Raw genomic sequence first — 18,316 nt, forward strand, 5'->3', positions numbered from 1 at the left:
GACAGACAGACAGACAGGGGCGGCAGGTAGCCTAGTGTTTAGAGGGTTGGGCCAGTAACCAAAATATTGATAGATTGAATCCCTGAGCCGACAAGGTAAAAATCTGTCGTTCTGCCCCTGAACAAGGCAGTTAACCCACTGTTCCTAGGCTGTCATTGTAAATAAGAATTTGTTCTTTAACTGACTTGCCTAGTTAAATAAAGGGGGGGGGGGGAATCTATCATGGAGGAAAAGGAGTTTCAAGTATTTTGCCGCCCTAGTATATTCTTTTGCTGTGTATTGATGCCCTGACAGATGGTTTACCTTTGGCCTAATGCCCTGTCGTGTCTATGGCATCATTAAAAGTGAATACCGATATTTTATCAAATCAATTCTCTGTAATTATTATTACTTGATTAAACTAATCATGTAAACGTAATTAACTCGAAGTCAGGGGCACCGCGGAAAATCTTCAGATTACAAAGTCATAATTTTCCGAATATAACTCTTCAGATATTTTAATACCTCACGTCCGTCTCTTTCCAAACGTTGTAAATTGTTGGTTATCTGGACGAACCCAGCTTTTACTATGAATCATCCATACACCATTTGGCTTAATCATTTATTTACAAACTAACTAAATAATCACAGAAATGCATAAACAAACAAACAGTAGATATATGTTAATAACAAGGATAGGGAACATTCCCTAGTGGGCTAAGCCGATATGATGGCTTGGTGGACAAAGGGAAGGGGGTGTGGACAAAGGGAAGGGGGTGTGGACAAAGGGAAGGGGGTGTGGACACAGGGAATGTGGTGTGGACAAAGGGAAGGGGGTGTGGACAAAGGGAAGGGGGTGTGGACAAAGGGAAGTGGGTGTGGACTGAAAAGGGGGTGTGGACTGGGAAGGGGGTGTGGACAAAGGGAAGTGGGTGTGGACTGAGAAAGAGTGGGAAAGACAAAAGGGGTCCCGACCCACAATTGATAATTACATTAATTGAAATGCTAATCCTTTGCACATGAACGCTCACTCATTAGGGAATAATTGCAATCAATATATTTTTACACCCATGTGTCGTTGTGATCTTCTCTGTTGGAATCGTCAGTCTGTCTGCTGTAGAGTCAGTTCATTTGAGTCTCTCTCTCTCTCTCTTTTTCTGTTTCTTTCGTGGTTAGAATGCATACTTCAGAGTACCATTCAGAAATCTTCTCATAGGATAGATGTTTCGGCGCTTGTCGGTATTCTCCTCCCAGTTTTACATCATTTCTAGCTGCAGACTAGTAATTAGTATCTAAGATTTGCTCTTCTTATTTGCTCGGGGGAGGCAGGTAGCCTAGTGGTTAGAGTGTTGAACTAGTAACTGCAAGGTTGCAAGATCAAATCCCTGAACTGAGTGTTAAAATGGGTGTTAACATTAATGAGTATTAAAATGAGTGTTAACATTAGATTAATGAGTATTAAAATGGGTGTTAACGTTAATATTATATTAATGAGAATTAAAATGAGTGTTACCATTAGAGTGTTAAAATAAGTGTTAACATTAGATTAATGAGTGTTAAAATGTACCAAATGTATTAATACTTCGTAATTCATCCAATTTGGATCATTGACTTTGTTTCTATGTGGGAATTGTTTGTTCTTGTTTTATTGCAAAACGCTATAATAAATTGCTACTGTAATCCGATAACATGGTAAACTCTGTTCCAGTTACCAGCAGTAGAACCTGGTAAACTGTCTGTTCCAGTGACCAACAGTAGAACCTGGTAAACTGTCTGTTCCAGTGACCAGCAGTAGAACCTGGTAAACTGTCTGTTCCAGTTACCAACAGTAGAACCTGGTAAACTGTCTGTTCCAGTGACCAACAGTAGAACCTGGTAAACTGACTGTTCCAGTGACCAACAGTAGAACCTGGTAAACTGTCTGTTCCAGTGACCAACAGTAGAACCTGGTAAACTGTCTGTTCCAGTTACCAACAGTAGAACCTGGTAAACTGGCTGTTCCAGTTACCAACAGTAGAACCTGGTAAACTGTCCCAGTCCTATACCCCAGTCCCAGTCCTATACCCCAATCCCAGTCCTATATCCCAGTCCCAGTCCTATATCCCAGTCCCAGTCCTATACCCCAGTCCCAGTCCTATACCCCAGTGCCATTCCCAGTCCTATACTCCAGTCCCAGTCCTATACTCCAGTCCCAGTCCTATACCCCAGTCCCAGTCCCAGTCCTATACCCCAGTCCCAGTCCTTTACTCCAGCCCCAGTCCCAGTCCTATACCCCAGTCCTATACCCCAGTCCTATACTCCAGTCCCAGTCCTATACCCCAGTCCTATACTCCAGTCCCAGGTATATACCCCAGTCCCAGTCCTATACTCCAGTCCCAGTCCTATACTCCAGCCCTAGTCCCAGTCCTATACTCCAGTCCCAGTCCTATACTCCAGTCCCAGTCCTATACCCCAGTCCCAGTCCTATATCCCAGCCCTAGTCCCAGTCCTATACTCCAGCCACAGTCCTATACTCCAGTCCCAGTCCTATACTCCAGTCCCAGTCCTATACTCCAGCCCTAGTTACAGATCCTATACTCCACTCCCAGTCCTATACCCCAGTCCTATACCCCAGTCCCAGTCCTACACTCCAGTCCCAGTCCTATACTCCAGCCCTTGTCCCAGCCCTATACTCCAGTCCCAGTCCTATACTCCAGTCCCAGTCCTATACCCCAGCCCCAGTCCCAGTCCTATACCCCAGTCCCAGTCCTATACTCCAGCCCCAGTCCTATACCCCAGTCCCAGTCCTATACCCCAGCCCCAGTCCCAGTCCTATACCCCAGTCCTATACCCCAGTCCCAGTCCTATGCCCCAGTCCTATACCCCAGTCCTATACTCCAGTCCCAGTCCTATGCCCCAGTCCTATACCCCAGTCCTATACTCCAGTCCCAGTCCTATACTCCAGTCCCAGTCCTATACCCCAGTCCTATACCCCAGTCCCAGTCCTATACTCCAGCCCCAGTTCTATACCCCAGTCCTATACCCCAGTCCCAGTCCTATACCCCAGCCCCAGTCCCAGTCCTATACCCCAGTCCCAGTCCTATACCCCAGTCCGAGTCCTATACCCCAGCCCCAGTCCTATACTCCAGTCCCAGTCCTATACCCCAGTCCTATACCCCAGTCCCAGTCCTATACTCCAGTCCCAGTCCCAGTCCTATACTCCAGCCCCAGTCCTATACCCCAGTCCCAGTCCTATACCCCAGCCCCAGTCCTATTCTTCAGTCCCAGTCCTATACCCCAGCCCCAGTCCCAGTACTATACCCCAGCCCCAGTCCCAGTCCTATACCCCAGCCCCAGTCCTATTCTTCTGTCCCAGTCCTATACTCCAGTCCCAGTCCCAGTCCTATACTCCAGCCCCAGTCCTATACCCCAGTCCCAGTCCTATACCCCAGCCCCAGTCCTATTCTTCAGTCCCAGTCCTATACCCCAGCCCCAGTCCCAGTACTATACCCCAGCCCCAGTCCCAGTCCTATACCCCAGCCCCAGTCCTATTCTTCTGTCCCAGTCCTATACCCCAGTCCCAGTCCTATTCCCCAGTCCCAGTCCTATATCCCAGTCCTATACCCCAGTCCTATACTCCAGTCCTATATTCCAGTCCTATACCCCAGTCCCAGTTCTATACCCCAGCTCCAGTCCCAGTCATATGCTCCAGTCCCAGTCCTATACTCCAGTCCCATTCCTATACCCCAGTCCTATACCCCAGTCCCAGTCCTATACCCCAGTCCCAGGCCTATACTCCAGCCCCAGTCCTATACCCCAGTCCCAGTCCTATACCCCAGTCCCAGTCCTATACTCCAGTCCCAGTCCTATACCCGAGTCCCAGTCCAATACCCCAGTCCCAGTCCTATACCCCAGTCCTATACCCCAGTCCCAGTCCTATACCCCAGTCCCAGTCCTATACTCCAGACCCAGTCCTATACCCCAGTCCCAGTCCTATACTCCAGTCCCAGTCCTATACCCCAGTCCCAGTCCTATACTCCAGTCCCAGTCCTATACTCCAGTCCTATACCCCAGTCCCAGTCCTATACCCTAGTCCCAGTCCTATATTCCAGTCCTATACTCCAGTCCCAGTCCTATACCCCAGTCCCAGTCCTATACCCCAGCCCCAGTCCTATACCCCAGTCCCAGTCCTATACTCTAGTCCCAGTCCCAGTCCTATACCCCAGTCCCAGTCCTATACCCCAGTCCCAGTCCTATACTCTAGTCCCAGTCCCAGTCCTATAACCCAGTCCCAGTCCTATACCCCAGTCCCAGTCCTATACTCCAGTCCCAGTCCCAGTCCTATACCCCAGTCCCGGTCTGAGTTTAGCTGTGTCTGTGTGTAGGTGTGTCAGTGTGTCTGTGTGTCTGTGTGTAGGTGTGTCAGTGTGTAGGTGTGTCTGTGTGTCTGTGTGTCTGTGTCTAAGTGTCTGTTTGTCTGTGTGTCTGTGTGCCTGTGTGTAGGTGTGTCAGTGTGTAGGTGTGTATGTGTGTAGCTGTGTCTGTGTGTCAGTGTGTCAGTGTGCAGGTGTGTCAGTGTGTCTGTGTCTAAGTGTCTGTGTGTCTGTGTGTAGGTGTCTGTGTGTAGGTGTGTCTGTGTGTAGGTGTGTCAGTATGTAGGTGTGTATGTGTGTAGCTGTGTCAGTGTGTAGGTGTCTTTGTGTAGGTGTCTGTGTGTCTGTGTGTCAGTGTGTAGGTTTCAGCGTGTAGGTGTCAGTGTGTCTGTGTGTCTATGTGTAGGTGTCAGTGTGTAGGTGTCTGTGTGTCGGTGTGTAGGTGTCTGTGTTTCTGTGTGTCAGTGTGTCTGTGCATCAGTGTGTAGGGGTGTAGGTGTCTGTGTGTGTGTGTGCGTGTGCGTGCGTGCGTGCGTGCATGTATATGTGTGTGTGTGTGTATTTGTGTGTGGTGGCTGACAGGGACGTGTGTGTGTGTGTGTGTGTGTGTGTGTGAGAGAGAGAGAGAGAGAGAGAGAGAGAGACAGAGAGAGAGAGAGAGAGAGAGAGAGAGAGAGAGAGAGAGAGAGAGAGAGAAAGACGAGAGAGAGAGAGAGAGAGGAGAGAGGAGAGAGAGAGAGACAGAGAGAGTGAGAGGAGAGGAGAGGAGAGGAGAGAGAGGAGAGAGAGAGAGAGAGACAGAGAGAGTGAGAGGAGAGGAGAGGAGAGGAGAGAGAGGAGAGGAGAGAGAGAGAGACAGAGAGAGTGAGAGGAGAGGAGAGGAGAGGAGAGAGAGGACTACTTGCCTTGTTGTCTGCTACGTATTAGTATTACATAGCTTCATAAAAGTCACTCCTTTCAGATCAATGAGTAACAAGCGTTTTACGACCTGTCAAGTGACAAAACGTGCCATGCTTGTAAAAGTTACCATGTTATTACATGGCTGTAATTCCCTGCTCTGAGGCATCCGAGTTCTCAGAGTGCAAAGGTCAACACAAAGTTTAATTGCCATTGATGTAATCTTTTTTTTTTCTTCAGATGTGAGTTGAAAGGTGAACTGTCTTATCTCTATTAATTAATCAATGCAAATAGTTTGTTTCGGGTTCCGTGTCGAGAACACATAGAACCAGTGGTGGAAAAAGTACCCAAATGTCATACTTGATTAAAAGTAAAGATACCAAGGTTAACTTAGATAACGAAGTTAAAAGAAAATGACTCAAGTAAAAGTGAAAGTCACCCAGTTAAATACTACTTGAGTAAAAAACTAAAAGTATTTGGTTTGTAATATATTTATGTATCACAAGTAAATGCAATTGCTAAAATATACATAAGTATCAAAAGTAAAAGTGTAAATAATTAAAAATTCCTTAGTGCATGAATTTGAACATTTTCCCGTCCTGCTGAGCATTCAAAATGTAAGGTAATGTACGGAGTAAAAAGTACATAATTTCTTTAGGAATGTAGTGAAGTAAAAGTAAAAGTAGTTGAAAATATATAAATAGTAAAGTAAAGTAGAGATACCCCCAAAAACGACTTAAGTAGTACTTTAAAGTACTTTTTACTTAATTACTTTACACCACTGCAGGGAAGTCATGAATGAGGTCATAGGTCTCAAACTCCTGGCCCATGAGCTGCCTATTGGCACTCAGAGAACTCGGTTTGGAAACTGCTGGCTTAACTAGAATGCCATAGCGTTTATGAATTGCTCATTTATTCCCCCCCCCCCCCCCCCCCCCCCCTGCAAATCATCCCCAGAGAATGTGTTCCTAGTCAGTTTACTAGACGATACTGTGGTCTTACTAAGCTTACTAGATGTGATGATGTCACTAACATTCTCCGGTCTTTCCTTTCCTGTCTGTCTGTCTGTCTGTCTGTCTGTCTGTCTGTCTGTCTGTCTGTCTGTCTGTCTGTCTGTCTGTCTGTCTGTCTGTCTGTCTGTCTGTCTGTCTGTCTGTCTCACCGTCAGCTGTGAGGGCGGACCGCATGCGTGGCGGCCGCAACAAGTTCGGCCCCATGTACAAGCGCGACCGGGCCCTCAAGCAGCAGAAGAAAGCGCTGATCCGCGCCAACGGCCTGAAGATAGAGTCCATGACCCAGGTGATGCAGGCGGTGCCCACCGACCTCACCATCTCCTCGGCCATCCAGAACATCCACCAGGCCGCCTCCAAGGGCCTGCCGCTCAGCCACCACGGCCTCCCGCACCACGCCGCCCTGCCCCACACAGACTACGATCGCAGCCCCTTTGTGACGTCTCCCATCAGCATGGCCATGCCCCCCCACACTGGTTCCCTCCAGGGCTACCAGGCGGCCTACGGCCACTTCCAGAGCACCCGCACCATCAAGTCCGAGTACCCAGACCCGTACAGCAGCTCGCCCGAGTCCATCATGGGTTACAACCCGTACATGGACGTGTACCAGACGGGCTCGCCGCCCAGCTTCCCACACCTCATCGTGGAGCTGCTGAAGTGCGAACCTGACGAGCCCCAGGTGCAGACCAAGATCCTGGCCTACCTGCAGCAGGAGCAGGCCAGCCGGGGGAAACACGACAAACTCAACACGTTCGGCCTTATGTGCAAGATGGCCGACCAGACGCTGTTCTCCATCGTGGAGTGGGCCCGGAGCAGCATCTTCTTCCGCGAGCTCAAGGTACGTGAGGCACTGAACACAGACGCCATGTTGGATTTGGCACACACACTGTATGAGTATGTATTGTTTTTTCACATACAGGAATATCATTCAGGGGCCTCAGGTTACATAGTACACGTAGAAAAACACTAGTCAAACACATTTAGGTTCATTTGATTCAATCAGATCCTCTTTAGCTGATGTTTTGACGGTGTTGTTAGAGCTGTTAAATCCACAAGCGGCTCTCGACATTAAACCTAAAGCGGACATTGACATTGGCTGCACAGAGTCACATTAAGAGAAATCCCAGCCTTGTGTACAAGTTTTGAACACTCGATTAGGCTGACAGAAATCCTCCATTTTGTAGGATGAGAAAGTGCATGCTGCCTCAATTAGCCTAGCTAGCTAATTTAACTAGCTTCTCCCGGTTTCATGTAGTCAAGACAGGTACTATGCAACCATGTTAGATGATAAATAACCTAGCTATGGCAGCTATTAGTGTATTACAGCAAGAGTCTGCTTGGTTTGTTGCGGTCTCTCTTCTCTCTCTCTCCTCCATGATCCTGTGTCACTCGCTCACAATCAGAGTAGCCTTCACACAGCATGGCCCCTGCTAGAGGGTTACCTCTCTCTCCCTCCTCTCACAGTAGCCTACACACACAGCACCGCCCCTGCTAGAGGGTTACCTCTCTCTACCTCCTCTCACAGTAGCCTACACACACAGCACGGCCCCTGCTAGAGGGTTACCTCTCTCTACCTCCTCTCACAGTAGCCTACACACAGCACGGCCCCTGCTAGAGGGTTACCTCTCTTTCCCTCCTCTCACAGTAGCCTACACACAGCACGGCCCCTGTTAGAGCGTCACCTCTCTCTACCTCCTCTCACAGTAGCCATCACACACAGCACGGCCCCTGCTAGAGCGTCACCTCTCTCTACCTCTTCTCACAGTAGCCTACACACACAGCGCGGCCCCTGTTAGAGCGTCAACTCTCTCTACCTCCTCTCACAGTAGCCTACACACACAGCACGGCCCCTGCTAGAGGGTTACCTCTCTCTACCTCCTCTCACAGTAGCCTACACACAGCACGGCCCCTGCTAGAGGGTTACCTCTCTTTCCCTCCTCTCACAGTAGCCTACACACAGCACGGCCCCTGTTAGAGCGTCACCTCTCTCTACCTCCTCTCACAGTAGCCATCACACACAGCACGGCCCCTGCTAGAGCGTCACCTCTCTCTACCTCCTCTCACAGTAGCCTACACACACAGCGCGGCCCCTGTTAGAGCGTCAACTCTCTCTACCTCCTCTCACAGTAGCCTACACACACAGCGCGGCCCCTGCTAGAGGGTCACCTCTCTCTACCTCCTCTCACAGTAGCCTATATTTTTTATTATATAGTAGCCTATATTTTGGGGTTGGTTAGCCAATTAGAATATACAAATGTCATGCAGATTACAGGTCAAACGTACGTTTACATTTGAGTCATTTATCAGACTCTCTTATCCAATGACACTACAGTAGGGAGTCATTTAGCAGACTCTCTTATCAGACTGTCTTATCCAAAGCCACTACAGTAGGGAGTCATTTATCAGACTCTCTTATCCAATGACACTACAGTAGGGAGTCATTTAGCAGACTCTCTTATCCAGAGCCACTACAGTAGTGAGTCATTTAGCAGACTCTCTTATCCAGAGCCACTACAGTAGGGAGTCATTTAGCAGACTGTCTTATCCAGAGACACTACAGTAGGGAGTCATTTAGCAGACTCTCTTATCCAGAGCCGCTACAGTGATGAGTCATTTAGCAGACTCTCTTATCAGACTCACTTATCCAGAGCCACTACAGTGATGAGTCATTTAGCAGACTCTCTTATCAGATTCTCTTATCCAGAGCCACTACAGTGATGAGTCATTTAGCAGACTCTCTTATCCAGAGACACTACAGTAGGGAGTCAATTAGCAGACTCTCTTATCCAAAGCCACTATACAGTAGGGAGTCATTTAGCAGACTCTCTTATCAGACTGTCTTATCCAGAGCCGCTACAGTAGGGAGTCATTTAGCAGACTCTCTTATCAGACTCACTTATCCAGAGCCACTACAGTGATGAGTCATTTAGCAGACTCTCTTATCCAGAGACACTACAGTAGGGAGTCATTTAGCAGACTCTCTTATTCAGAGCCACTACAGTAGGGAGTCATTTAGCAGACTCTCTTATCCAAAGCCACTACAGTAGGGAGTCAATTAGCAGGTCTCTAGGTGCACAGTGTTTCCTCCGACACATTGGTGCGGCTGGCTTCCGGGTTGGATGCGCGCTGTGTTAAGAAGCAGTGCGGCTTCATAAACAAGTTTTAATGCTCTCGACCTTCGTCTCTCCCGAGCCCGTACGGGAGTTGTATGGATGAGACAAGATAGTAACTACTAACAATTGGATACTATGAAAAAGGGGGTAAAAATAATTTTAAAAATAATACAAAAATGGAACTGTTTGGCCATAATGACCATCGTTATGTTTGGAGGGAAAAGGGGGAGGCTTGCAAGCCGAAGAACACCATCCCAACAGTGAAGTACGGGGGTGGCAGCATCATGTTGTGGGGGTTCTTTGCTGCATGAGGGACTGGGGCACTTCACAAAATAGATGGCATCATGAGGCGGGAAAATTATGTGGATATATTGAAGCAACATTTCAAGACATCAGTCAGGAAGTTAAAGCTTGGTCGCAAATGGGTCTTCCAAATGGACAATGACCCCAAGCATCCTTCCAAAGTTGTGGCAAAATGGCTTAAGGACAACAAAGTCAAGGTATTGATGTGGCCATCACAAAGCCCTGACCTCAATCCAACAGAAAATGTGTGGGCAGAACTGAAAAAGGGTGTGCGAGCAAGGAAGCCTACAAACCTGACTCGGTTACACCAGCTCTGTCAGGAGGAATGGGCCAAAATTCACCCGACTTGTTGTGGGAAGCTTGTGGAAGGCTACCCAAAACATTTGACCCAAGTTAAGCATGGGTTAAATTTAAAGGCAATGCTACCAAATACCAATTGAGTGTATGTAAACTTCTGACCCACTGGGAATGTGAGGAAAGTAATAAAAGCTGAAATAAATCATTCTCTCTAGTATTATTCTGACATTTAAAATAAAGTGGTGATCCTAACTAACCTAAGACAGGGCATTTTTACTAGGATTAAATGTCAGGAATTGTGAAAAACTGAGTTTAAATGTATTTGGCTAAGGTGTATTTAAACTTCTGACATCAACTGTATACACACACACACACACACACACACACACACACACACAAGCCCGTGAACTCACTCCTCGTCAAACCCACCCAAATCTTTTATCTTCACCCGGCTTTAATCTTTCCCTTTTATGTGTCTGCTCGACACTAATGCCATGTGTACAGAGATGAGAGGGAGGGCTGCGGTGTAGAGCCGTCTAGCTCTCCTCCTGATCAAAATTCAGTAGCCAGCCCTATTTACGCACTGTGACACACTCGGGGTTAGGAAAACGTTGACCTTCTGCCTTCTGGCTCTTTTCATTCAAAGCAGCGGGGTCCTTGATCATCTTTGAGAATTAGAAAATACATAATTTAATATAGAAATATTATCATAGATCCACAATTCATCCATCAGAATAGCACAAGTCAATGGAAGCATGCTGAGGAAAATACACTATGTCTGTTTTGCTGTTAATGATAATGCACTAAAATGAATGAATGATATTCTAACCCATTTAGTAATAATGCATGCCTATTTGAAGTATTTACCTTCTCTACTGAGCAAATAAACCTTGGAGCGAACAAAAACCACGCTGCACACATTCTCTGTTCCTCTCAGGGACAAACAAATGAGGAATAATCAGGTTTTTACAGACTCATTAACATTTTATCACGGTCTGTTCTGGAAGCTTTTTGTTTTCAGTAAGGATGCTACAGCAGACGGTTTTCCTGGCCGTTTGGAGCCAGAGTAAAGTTTGGTTGACATCACTCACTACTTTGTAGTGTTTCTTTAACCAATCACAAAAGAGTTGCCTACCAAAAATGACTCTAACCCAGCAATGAGTCTTCCTGTAAAAACCTGATTATTCCTCATTTTTCTGTCCTTGAGAGGAACAGAGAATGTTTGCAGCGTGGTTTTGTCCACTCCAAGGTTTATTTGTTCAGTAGAGAAGTTTAATATATGGAGAGCAGCATAAAAAGCTCTGATGAGCTTGTGGATCACCTGGGTTCTTTAGTTCTCTCTCCCTCTCCCTCCTCTCTCTCTGTTTCCCCCCCCCCCCTCTCTCGCTCTCTTTCCGTCTCTCTCTCTCTTTCTCCCTCCTCTCTCTCTCTCTCTCATTCTGTCTCTCGCTCTCTCTCTCTCAATTCAATTCTCTCTCTCTCTCTCTCTCTCTCTCTCTCTCTCTCTCTCTCTCTCTCTCTCTCTCTCTCTCAATTCAATTCAATTAACTCTCTCCATTCAATTCAATTCAATGGGCTTTATTGGCATGGGAAACATGTGTAAACATTGCCAAAGCGAGTGAAGTAGATAATATACAAAAGTGAAATAAACAATAAAAATGTACAGTAAACATTATACATGTCATATTATATTGTTGTAACAATGTACAAATGGTTAAAGTACACAAGGGAAAATAAATAAGCATAAATATGGGTTGTATTTACAATGGTGTTTGTTCTTCACTGGTTGCCTTTTTCTTGCGACAACAGGTCACACATCTTGCTGCTGTGATGGCACACTGTGGAGTTTCACCCATCTCTCTCTCTCTCTCTCTCTCTCTCTCTCTCTCTCTCTCTCTCTCTCTCTCTCTCAATTCAACTCTCTCTCTCAATTCAACTCACTCTCTGTCTCTCTCTGTCTCTCAATTCAATTCACTCCCTCTCCCTATTTCCCTCTCTCTCTCTCCCTCTATTTCTCTCTCTCTCACTCTCTCTCACTCTCTCTCACTCGTTTTCTAAGGTTTTGATCAGTAACCATGGTCAAATAGTTAGCCACGGCGTGCTGTCGATTTAGTGCCAGATAGCACTGCATGTTGCTTTGTGCTCGTGATTGTGTTTCCCAATAAACAATGTAGTTTTGTTTTGACTGTGTTGTAATTTGTTTTATTCTGATTGATTGAATGTTCTGGTCCTGAGGCTTCAGTGTGTTTGTAGAACAGGTTAGTGAACTCAGCCCCAGGGTCAGCTGGATGTGGGGACTGATGCTTCAGTGTGTTAGTAGAACAGGTTAGTGAACTCAGCCCCAGGACCAGCTGGATGAGGGGACTGAGGCTTCAGTGTGTTAGTAGAACAGGTTAGTGAACTCAGCCCCAGGACCAGCTGGATGAGGGGACTGAGGCTTCAGTGTGTTAGTAGAACAGGTTAGTGAACTCAGCCCCAGGACCAGCTGGATGAGGGGACTGAGGCTTCAGTGTGTTAGTAGAACAGGTTAGTGAACTCAGCCCCAGGACCAGCTGGATGAGGGGACTGAGGCTTCAGTGTGTTAGTAGAACAGGTTAGTGAACTCAGCCCCAGGACCAGTTGGATGAGGGGACTGAGGCTTCAGTGTGTTAGTAGAACAGGTTAGTGAACTCAGCCCCAGGTCCAGCTGGATGAGGGGACTGAGGCTTCAGTGTGTTAGTAGAACAGGTTAGTGAACTCAGCCCCAGGTCCAGCTGGATGAGGGGACTGAGGCTTCAGTGTGTTAGTAGAACAGGTTAGTGAACTCAGCTCCAGGACCAGCTGGATGAGGGACTCTTTTCTTTGCACAGCTCTTGGCATTGCTTGGTAATGATATGAGAGGGTATTTGAGATGTTTTTATTATTATTAGTGGATATTGACCTAATTCTGTCCTGCATGCATCGTTGGTAGTTTTCCTCTGGACATGTAGGAGAATCTTACAGAACTCTGCATGCAGGGTTGCAATGGGGTGTTTGCCCAATTTGGTGAAGTCTTGTTTTGTAAGTGGACCCCACACCTCGCTGCCATAAAGTGCAATTGGTTCAATGACACATTCAATTAGTGTTAGCCAAATTTTTATAGGTATTTCAAGTTGAATTTATTTTTAATGGCATAGATTGCCCTGTGTGCTTTCTCTCTCAGTTCATTCACTGCCTCATTAAGATGTCCAGTTGAGCTTATTTTTAAACCTAAGTAATTGTAGTGTGTGCAGTACTCTATATATGTTGTACCAATTGAGAACTTTGGTCTAATTCCCTGAGATCTGGATCTTCTCTGGAAAATCATTATTTTAGTATTTTTGGGGTTTACTGCCAGGGTCCAGGTCTAGCAGTACTGCTCTAGCGGGTCCAGGCTCTGCTGGAGGCCATGTGCTGTGGGGGTTTACTGCCAGGGCCCAGGTCTGGCAGTACTGCTCTAGCGGGTCCAGGCTCTGCTGGAGTCCATGTGCTGTGGTTGACAGCAGGCATAGGTCATCTGTGAAGAGTAGGCATTTAACCTCTGAATTGTGGAGACTGAGGATTCTTCTAGAATAGTGGCCAATTCGTTGATGTAAATATTGAAGAGTGCAGGGCTCAGATTGCAACCATGGCGAAGGCCCCGCCCCTGGTTAAGGAATTCTGATATTTTCTTGCCAATTTTAATGCTACACATATTGCCAGTACATTGATTTAATTATGTCATATGTTTTACCCCCTACACTACTTTAAATAACTTTGTAGAACAGTCCTGTATGCCAAATAGAATCAAATGCTTTTTGGAAGTTGATAAAGCAAGTGTATAGCAAGCGTATATTTTGGTATTATTTTGGTGGACATATTTATCTATCAGGGTGTGTATGTTGTAAATATGATCAATCGTACAATGTTTTGGTATACATCCAATTGAGCTTTTACTCAAGACATTGTGCTTATTAAGGAAGTTTAGAACTCTTACATTTATAAAACTACAGAAAACCTTCCCCAGGTTACTGTTCACCACAAATGCCTCTGTCATTTGTCTCCGTTCTTAAAGATTGGGGTTATGAGTCCTTGATTCCAGATGTCAGGGAAATAACCTACACTCAGGATCAAATTAAACAGTTTAATTATAGCCAATTGAAATTTTGCACTAGTGAGTTTGAACAACCTCATTTAGGATGCCATCAGGTCCACATGCTTTTTTAAATTTGAAGTTTCTTATAGAGCTCCTGGTCAGTAATAGTTTAGTTTCTCATAGAGCTCCTGGTCAGTAATAGTTTAGTTTCTTATAGAGCTCCTGGTCAGCAATAGTTTAGTTTCTTATAGAGCTCCTGGTCAGTAATAGTTTAGTTTCTCATAGAGCTCCTGGTCAGTAATAGTTTAGTTTCTTATAGAGCTCCTGGTCAGTAATAGTTTAGTTTCTTATAGAGCTCCTGGTCAGTAATAGTTTAGTGTCTTATAGAGCTCCTGGTCAGTAATAGTTTAGTTTCTTATAGAGCTCCTGGTCAGTAATAGTTTAGTTTCTTATAGAGCTCCTGGTCAGTAATAGTTTAGTTTCTTATAGAGCTCCTGGTCAGTAATAGTTTAGTTTCTTATAGAGCTCCTGGTCAGTAATAGTTTAGTGTCTTATAGAGCTCCTGGTCAGTAATAGTTTAGTTTCTTAAAGAGCTCCTGGTCAGTAATAGTTTAGTGTCTTATAGAGCTCCTGGTCAGTAATAGTTTAGTGTCTTATAGAGCTCCTGGTCAGTAATAGTTTAGTTTCTTATAGAGCTCCTGGTCAGTAATAGTTTAGTTTCTTATAGAGCTCCTGGTCAGTAATAGTTTAGTTTCTTATAGAGCTCCTGGTCAGTAATAGTTTAGTTTCTTATAGAGCTCCTGGTCAGTAATAGTTTAGTTTCTTATAGAGCTCCTGGTCAGTAATAGTTTAGTTTCTTATAGAGCTCCTGGTCAGTAATAGTTTAGTGTCTTATAGAGCTCCTGGTCAGTAATAGTTTAGTTTCTTATAGAGCTCCTTGTCAGTAATAGTTTAGTTTCTTATAGAGCTCCTGGTCAGTAATAGTTTAGTTTCTTATAGAGCTCCTGGTCAGTAATAGTTTAGTTTCTTATAGAGCTCCTGGTCAGTAATAGTTTAGTGTCTTATAGAGCTCCTGGTCAGTAATAGTTTCGTTTCTTATAGAGCTCCTGGTCAGTAATAGTTTAGTTTCTTAAAGAGCTCCTGGTCAGTAATAGTTTAGTTTCTTATAGAGCTCCTGGTCAGTAATAGTTTAGTTTCTTATAGAGCTCCTGGTCAGTAATAGTTTAGTTTCTTATAGAGCTCCTGGTCAGTAATAGTTTAGTTTCTTATAGAGCTCCTGGTCAGTAATAGTTTAGTTTCTTATAGAGCTCCTGGTCAGTAATAGTTTAGTTTCTTATAGAGCTCCTGGTCAGTAATAGTTTAGTTTCTTATAGAGCTCCTGGTCAGTAATAGTTTAGTTTCTTATAGAGCTTCTGGTCAGTAATAGTTTAGTTTCTTATAGAGCTCCTGGTCAGTAATAGTTTAGTTTCTTATAGAGCTCCTGGTCAGTAAGAGTTTAGTTTCTTATAGAGCTCCTGGTCAGTAATAGTTTAGTTTCTTATAGAGCTCCTGGTCAGTAATAGTTTAGTTTCTTATAGAGCTCCTGGTCAGTAAGAGTTTAGTTTCTTATGGAGCTCCTGGTCAGTAATAGTTTAGTTTCTTATAGAGCTCCTGGTCAGTAATAGTTTAGTGTCTTATAGAGCTTCTGGTCAGTAATAGTTTAGTTTCTTATAGAGCTCCTGGTCAGTAATAGTTTAGTTTCTTATAGAGCTCCTGGTCAGTAAGAGTTTAGTTTCTTATAGAGCTCCTGGTCAGTAAGAGTTTAGTTTCTTATAGAGCTCCTGGTCAGTAAGAGTTTAGTTTCTTATGGAGCTCCTGGTCAGTAATAGTTTAGTTTCTTATAGAGCTCCTGGTCAGTAATTTGGGAGTCCAATGGGTTGTGATTGCCCTTTTTCTAACCCATTCAATTTGTCATTCATTTTTCGTTGTTCTGCATTTGAGTCAATTTGAACGTTGTTGAATAGTGTTTTAAAATGGGTCCACATGTCACCATTTTGTATCGCTAAATCTTCTTGTTTTGATTTTGATTTTTTTAAAAATCTTGCCAGAAGTTGTGTGTGTTTATGGACTCCTCAATTCGTGTCAGCTGCTTGCTGTTGTACTGTGCTGTTTTGGTGCTGAGTGTTACGTTTATAGAGTTTTAAAGTCTCACAGTAATGAAGGCGTAATTCACCATTATTTGGGTCTCTGTGCTTTTGGTTGGAGGTGTTCTATGTGTTTTCCTTATAACTTTACAATCTGCATCAAACCAGTTTTTATCTGTGGTCTTCTTTGTTTCGGTTGTGCTTCTTTTGCCATTTGCCTGAATGTGTGTTTTACTGCCAGATTGATGCCTTCTTTACTGTGAGTGAATGTGGTATCCAGAAAGTTATCTAAGAGTGTTTGAATATTTTGGTTACAGGTTGCTTTCTGGTATTCTTCTGTGCTGTTTAGGGCCCATCTGTCTGAATGTCTGATGTTGTCTAGCTTACTGGGCTGTGAATGTCTGATGTTGTCTAGCTTACTGGGCTGTGAATGTCTGATGTTGTACAGCTTACTGGGCTGTGAATGTCTGATGTTGTACAGCTTACTGGGCTGTGAATGTCTGATGTTGTACAGCTTACTGGGCTGTGAATGTCTGATGTTGTACAGCTTACTGGGCTGTGAATGTCTGATGTTGTCTAGCTTACTGGGCTGTGAATGTCTGATGTTGTACAGCTTACTGGGCTGTGAATGTCTGATGTTGTACAGCTGACTGGGCTGTGAATGTCTGGTTGTTTCCATGTCTGTTCTTTTGAGAAACAAGGTCATTTGGCTGTGATCAGACATATGTGTTAGTCGTTTGACGGTGAATGAGCTGAAAGAGAAAGGGTCAATGTCTGTAATAATGTAGTCTACTGTGCTGTGGCCAAGAGGTGAGCAATAGGTGAATCTCCCCAAAGAGTAACCTACCATTGACAAAGTACAGACCCAGGCTTCTAGCAACAGATCCATTCTGTTTTGGTTGATGTTGCTGTCACTGTTGTTTCTATGGTTAAGACAGATAGAAACAGGCCTGTAATAAAGTTGTCCCCTCGTGTGGTCGTTAGATCAGGTAGTGTTCCTGTGTGCGTATTTGTGTCCCCACAGATGAGCACCATCGCATTGCTTTGCTTAGCAGTGTTTCTGTGATGACACCATTACCTCTCTGTAACCTGACCTCAACATCTTAAGATGTTTGTTGAACTCCAGTGCTGAACTCTTCAGTCCGAAGGTTGATGAGTTTAGGCCCTGAATGTTCCACATGCCAACTGATAGTGATTTTATGTTGCAAAAAGAAAGAACAGCAGTCAGAAATACAGTAACTACTAACTATTAAGTTGTTAAGCTGCGTTGGTCCTGCTGTTGGGCCCTGTGGAGTGGAGGAGGGCCAGTTCTGGGGCTGTGGGGCTTCCTCTCTGGTCTGGTAGAGGTGGTGGTCAGGTGCGGGGTAGTAGGGTGGGTCCGGTCTGGCTAAGCCAATGGAAGTGGTGATGCTCTGGTGGTGGGCGGGGCCTGTGGGGTGTTCTGGGTCTGGTGTGGCGTTGAATGGGTCTGGGGCTTCTTGGTGGTGCAGTGGTCTGGTAGGAGTCTCTGGGTGGTCCTCTGTCCAGTGCGGTATGGGGCGTTCTGGGTCTGGTGTGGCGTTGAATGGGTCTGGGGCTTCTTGGTGGTGCAGTGGTCTGGTAGGGGTCTCTGGGTGGTCCTCTGTCTAGTGCGGCATGGGGTGTTTGTCTACCTTTAGAGACTTTAGAGACTACATCATTTAGAGACTTGGCAAACATCCCTACTGTCTGCTTCCTTAGGTGGGATTGGTTGTGCAGATGCTCTGGGGTGATTGTTGGGTGGTGAGCAACATGCTGTTCGGGAGTAGGCCACACCCTCTGGTGATGTCAGCATTGACTTTCTGAATGGTACGAGGATCTTTGAAAGTCTTTGCGTGGCAGGAGAGTGTGGCCTAATATTGTGGCCTGCTGTGCCAAAGTCAGGCTGGGACAGGATGTGGAGTGCATCCTGCATTTTTGGGCACATTATTTTGGACACCTTGTGGTGGGGGAAGAGTTTTATCCTCTTGGATGAATTTCCCATTTGAGTCAAATTTCCCATTTGAGTCAATGAGGATGGCCACCTCAGTGGGGTTTACCGGAGTAGTGCTTCTCTCTGTAGTAGGTGTGAGCCTCTTTGTTGACTGGGGGTGCCGGTATGGCTGGGGGTGCCGGTACTTTTAGTACAATAGGTGTGTCTCTCTCTTTCTCT

At 45.4% G+C, this 18,316-nt stretch overlaps 1 protein-coding gene across 2 annotated transcripts in view; it reads left to right on the plus strand.

Annotated features, from left to right (window-relative positions):
• LOC109875740 (nuclear receptor subfamily 5 group A member 2) overlaps positions 1 to 18,316 on the plus strand; it is a 162,185-nt gene that overhangs the window by 25,680 nt on the left and 118,189 nt on the right. For both annotated transcript variants that reach the window (XM_031822349.1, XM_031822350.1), the window contains one exon: positions 6,397 to 7,076. In XM_031822349.1, the coding sequence (XP_031678209.1) occupies positions 6,397 to 7,076 (680 nt within the window). The remainder of the gene's footprint in view (positions 1 to 6,396; positions 7,077 to 18,316) is intronic.

The sequence above is a fragment of the Oncorhynchus kisutch genome, linkage group LG4 (assembly GCF_002021735.2).
Source record: "Oncorhynchus kisutch isolate 150728-3 linkage group LG4, Okis_V2, whole genome shotgun sequence".
Taxonomy (NCBI): Eukaryota; Metazoa; Chordata; class Actinopteri; order Salmoniformes; family Salmonidae; genus Oncorhynchus; species Oncorhynchus kisutch.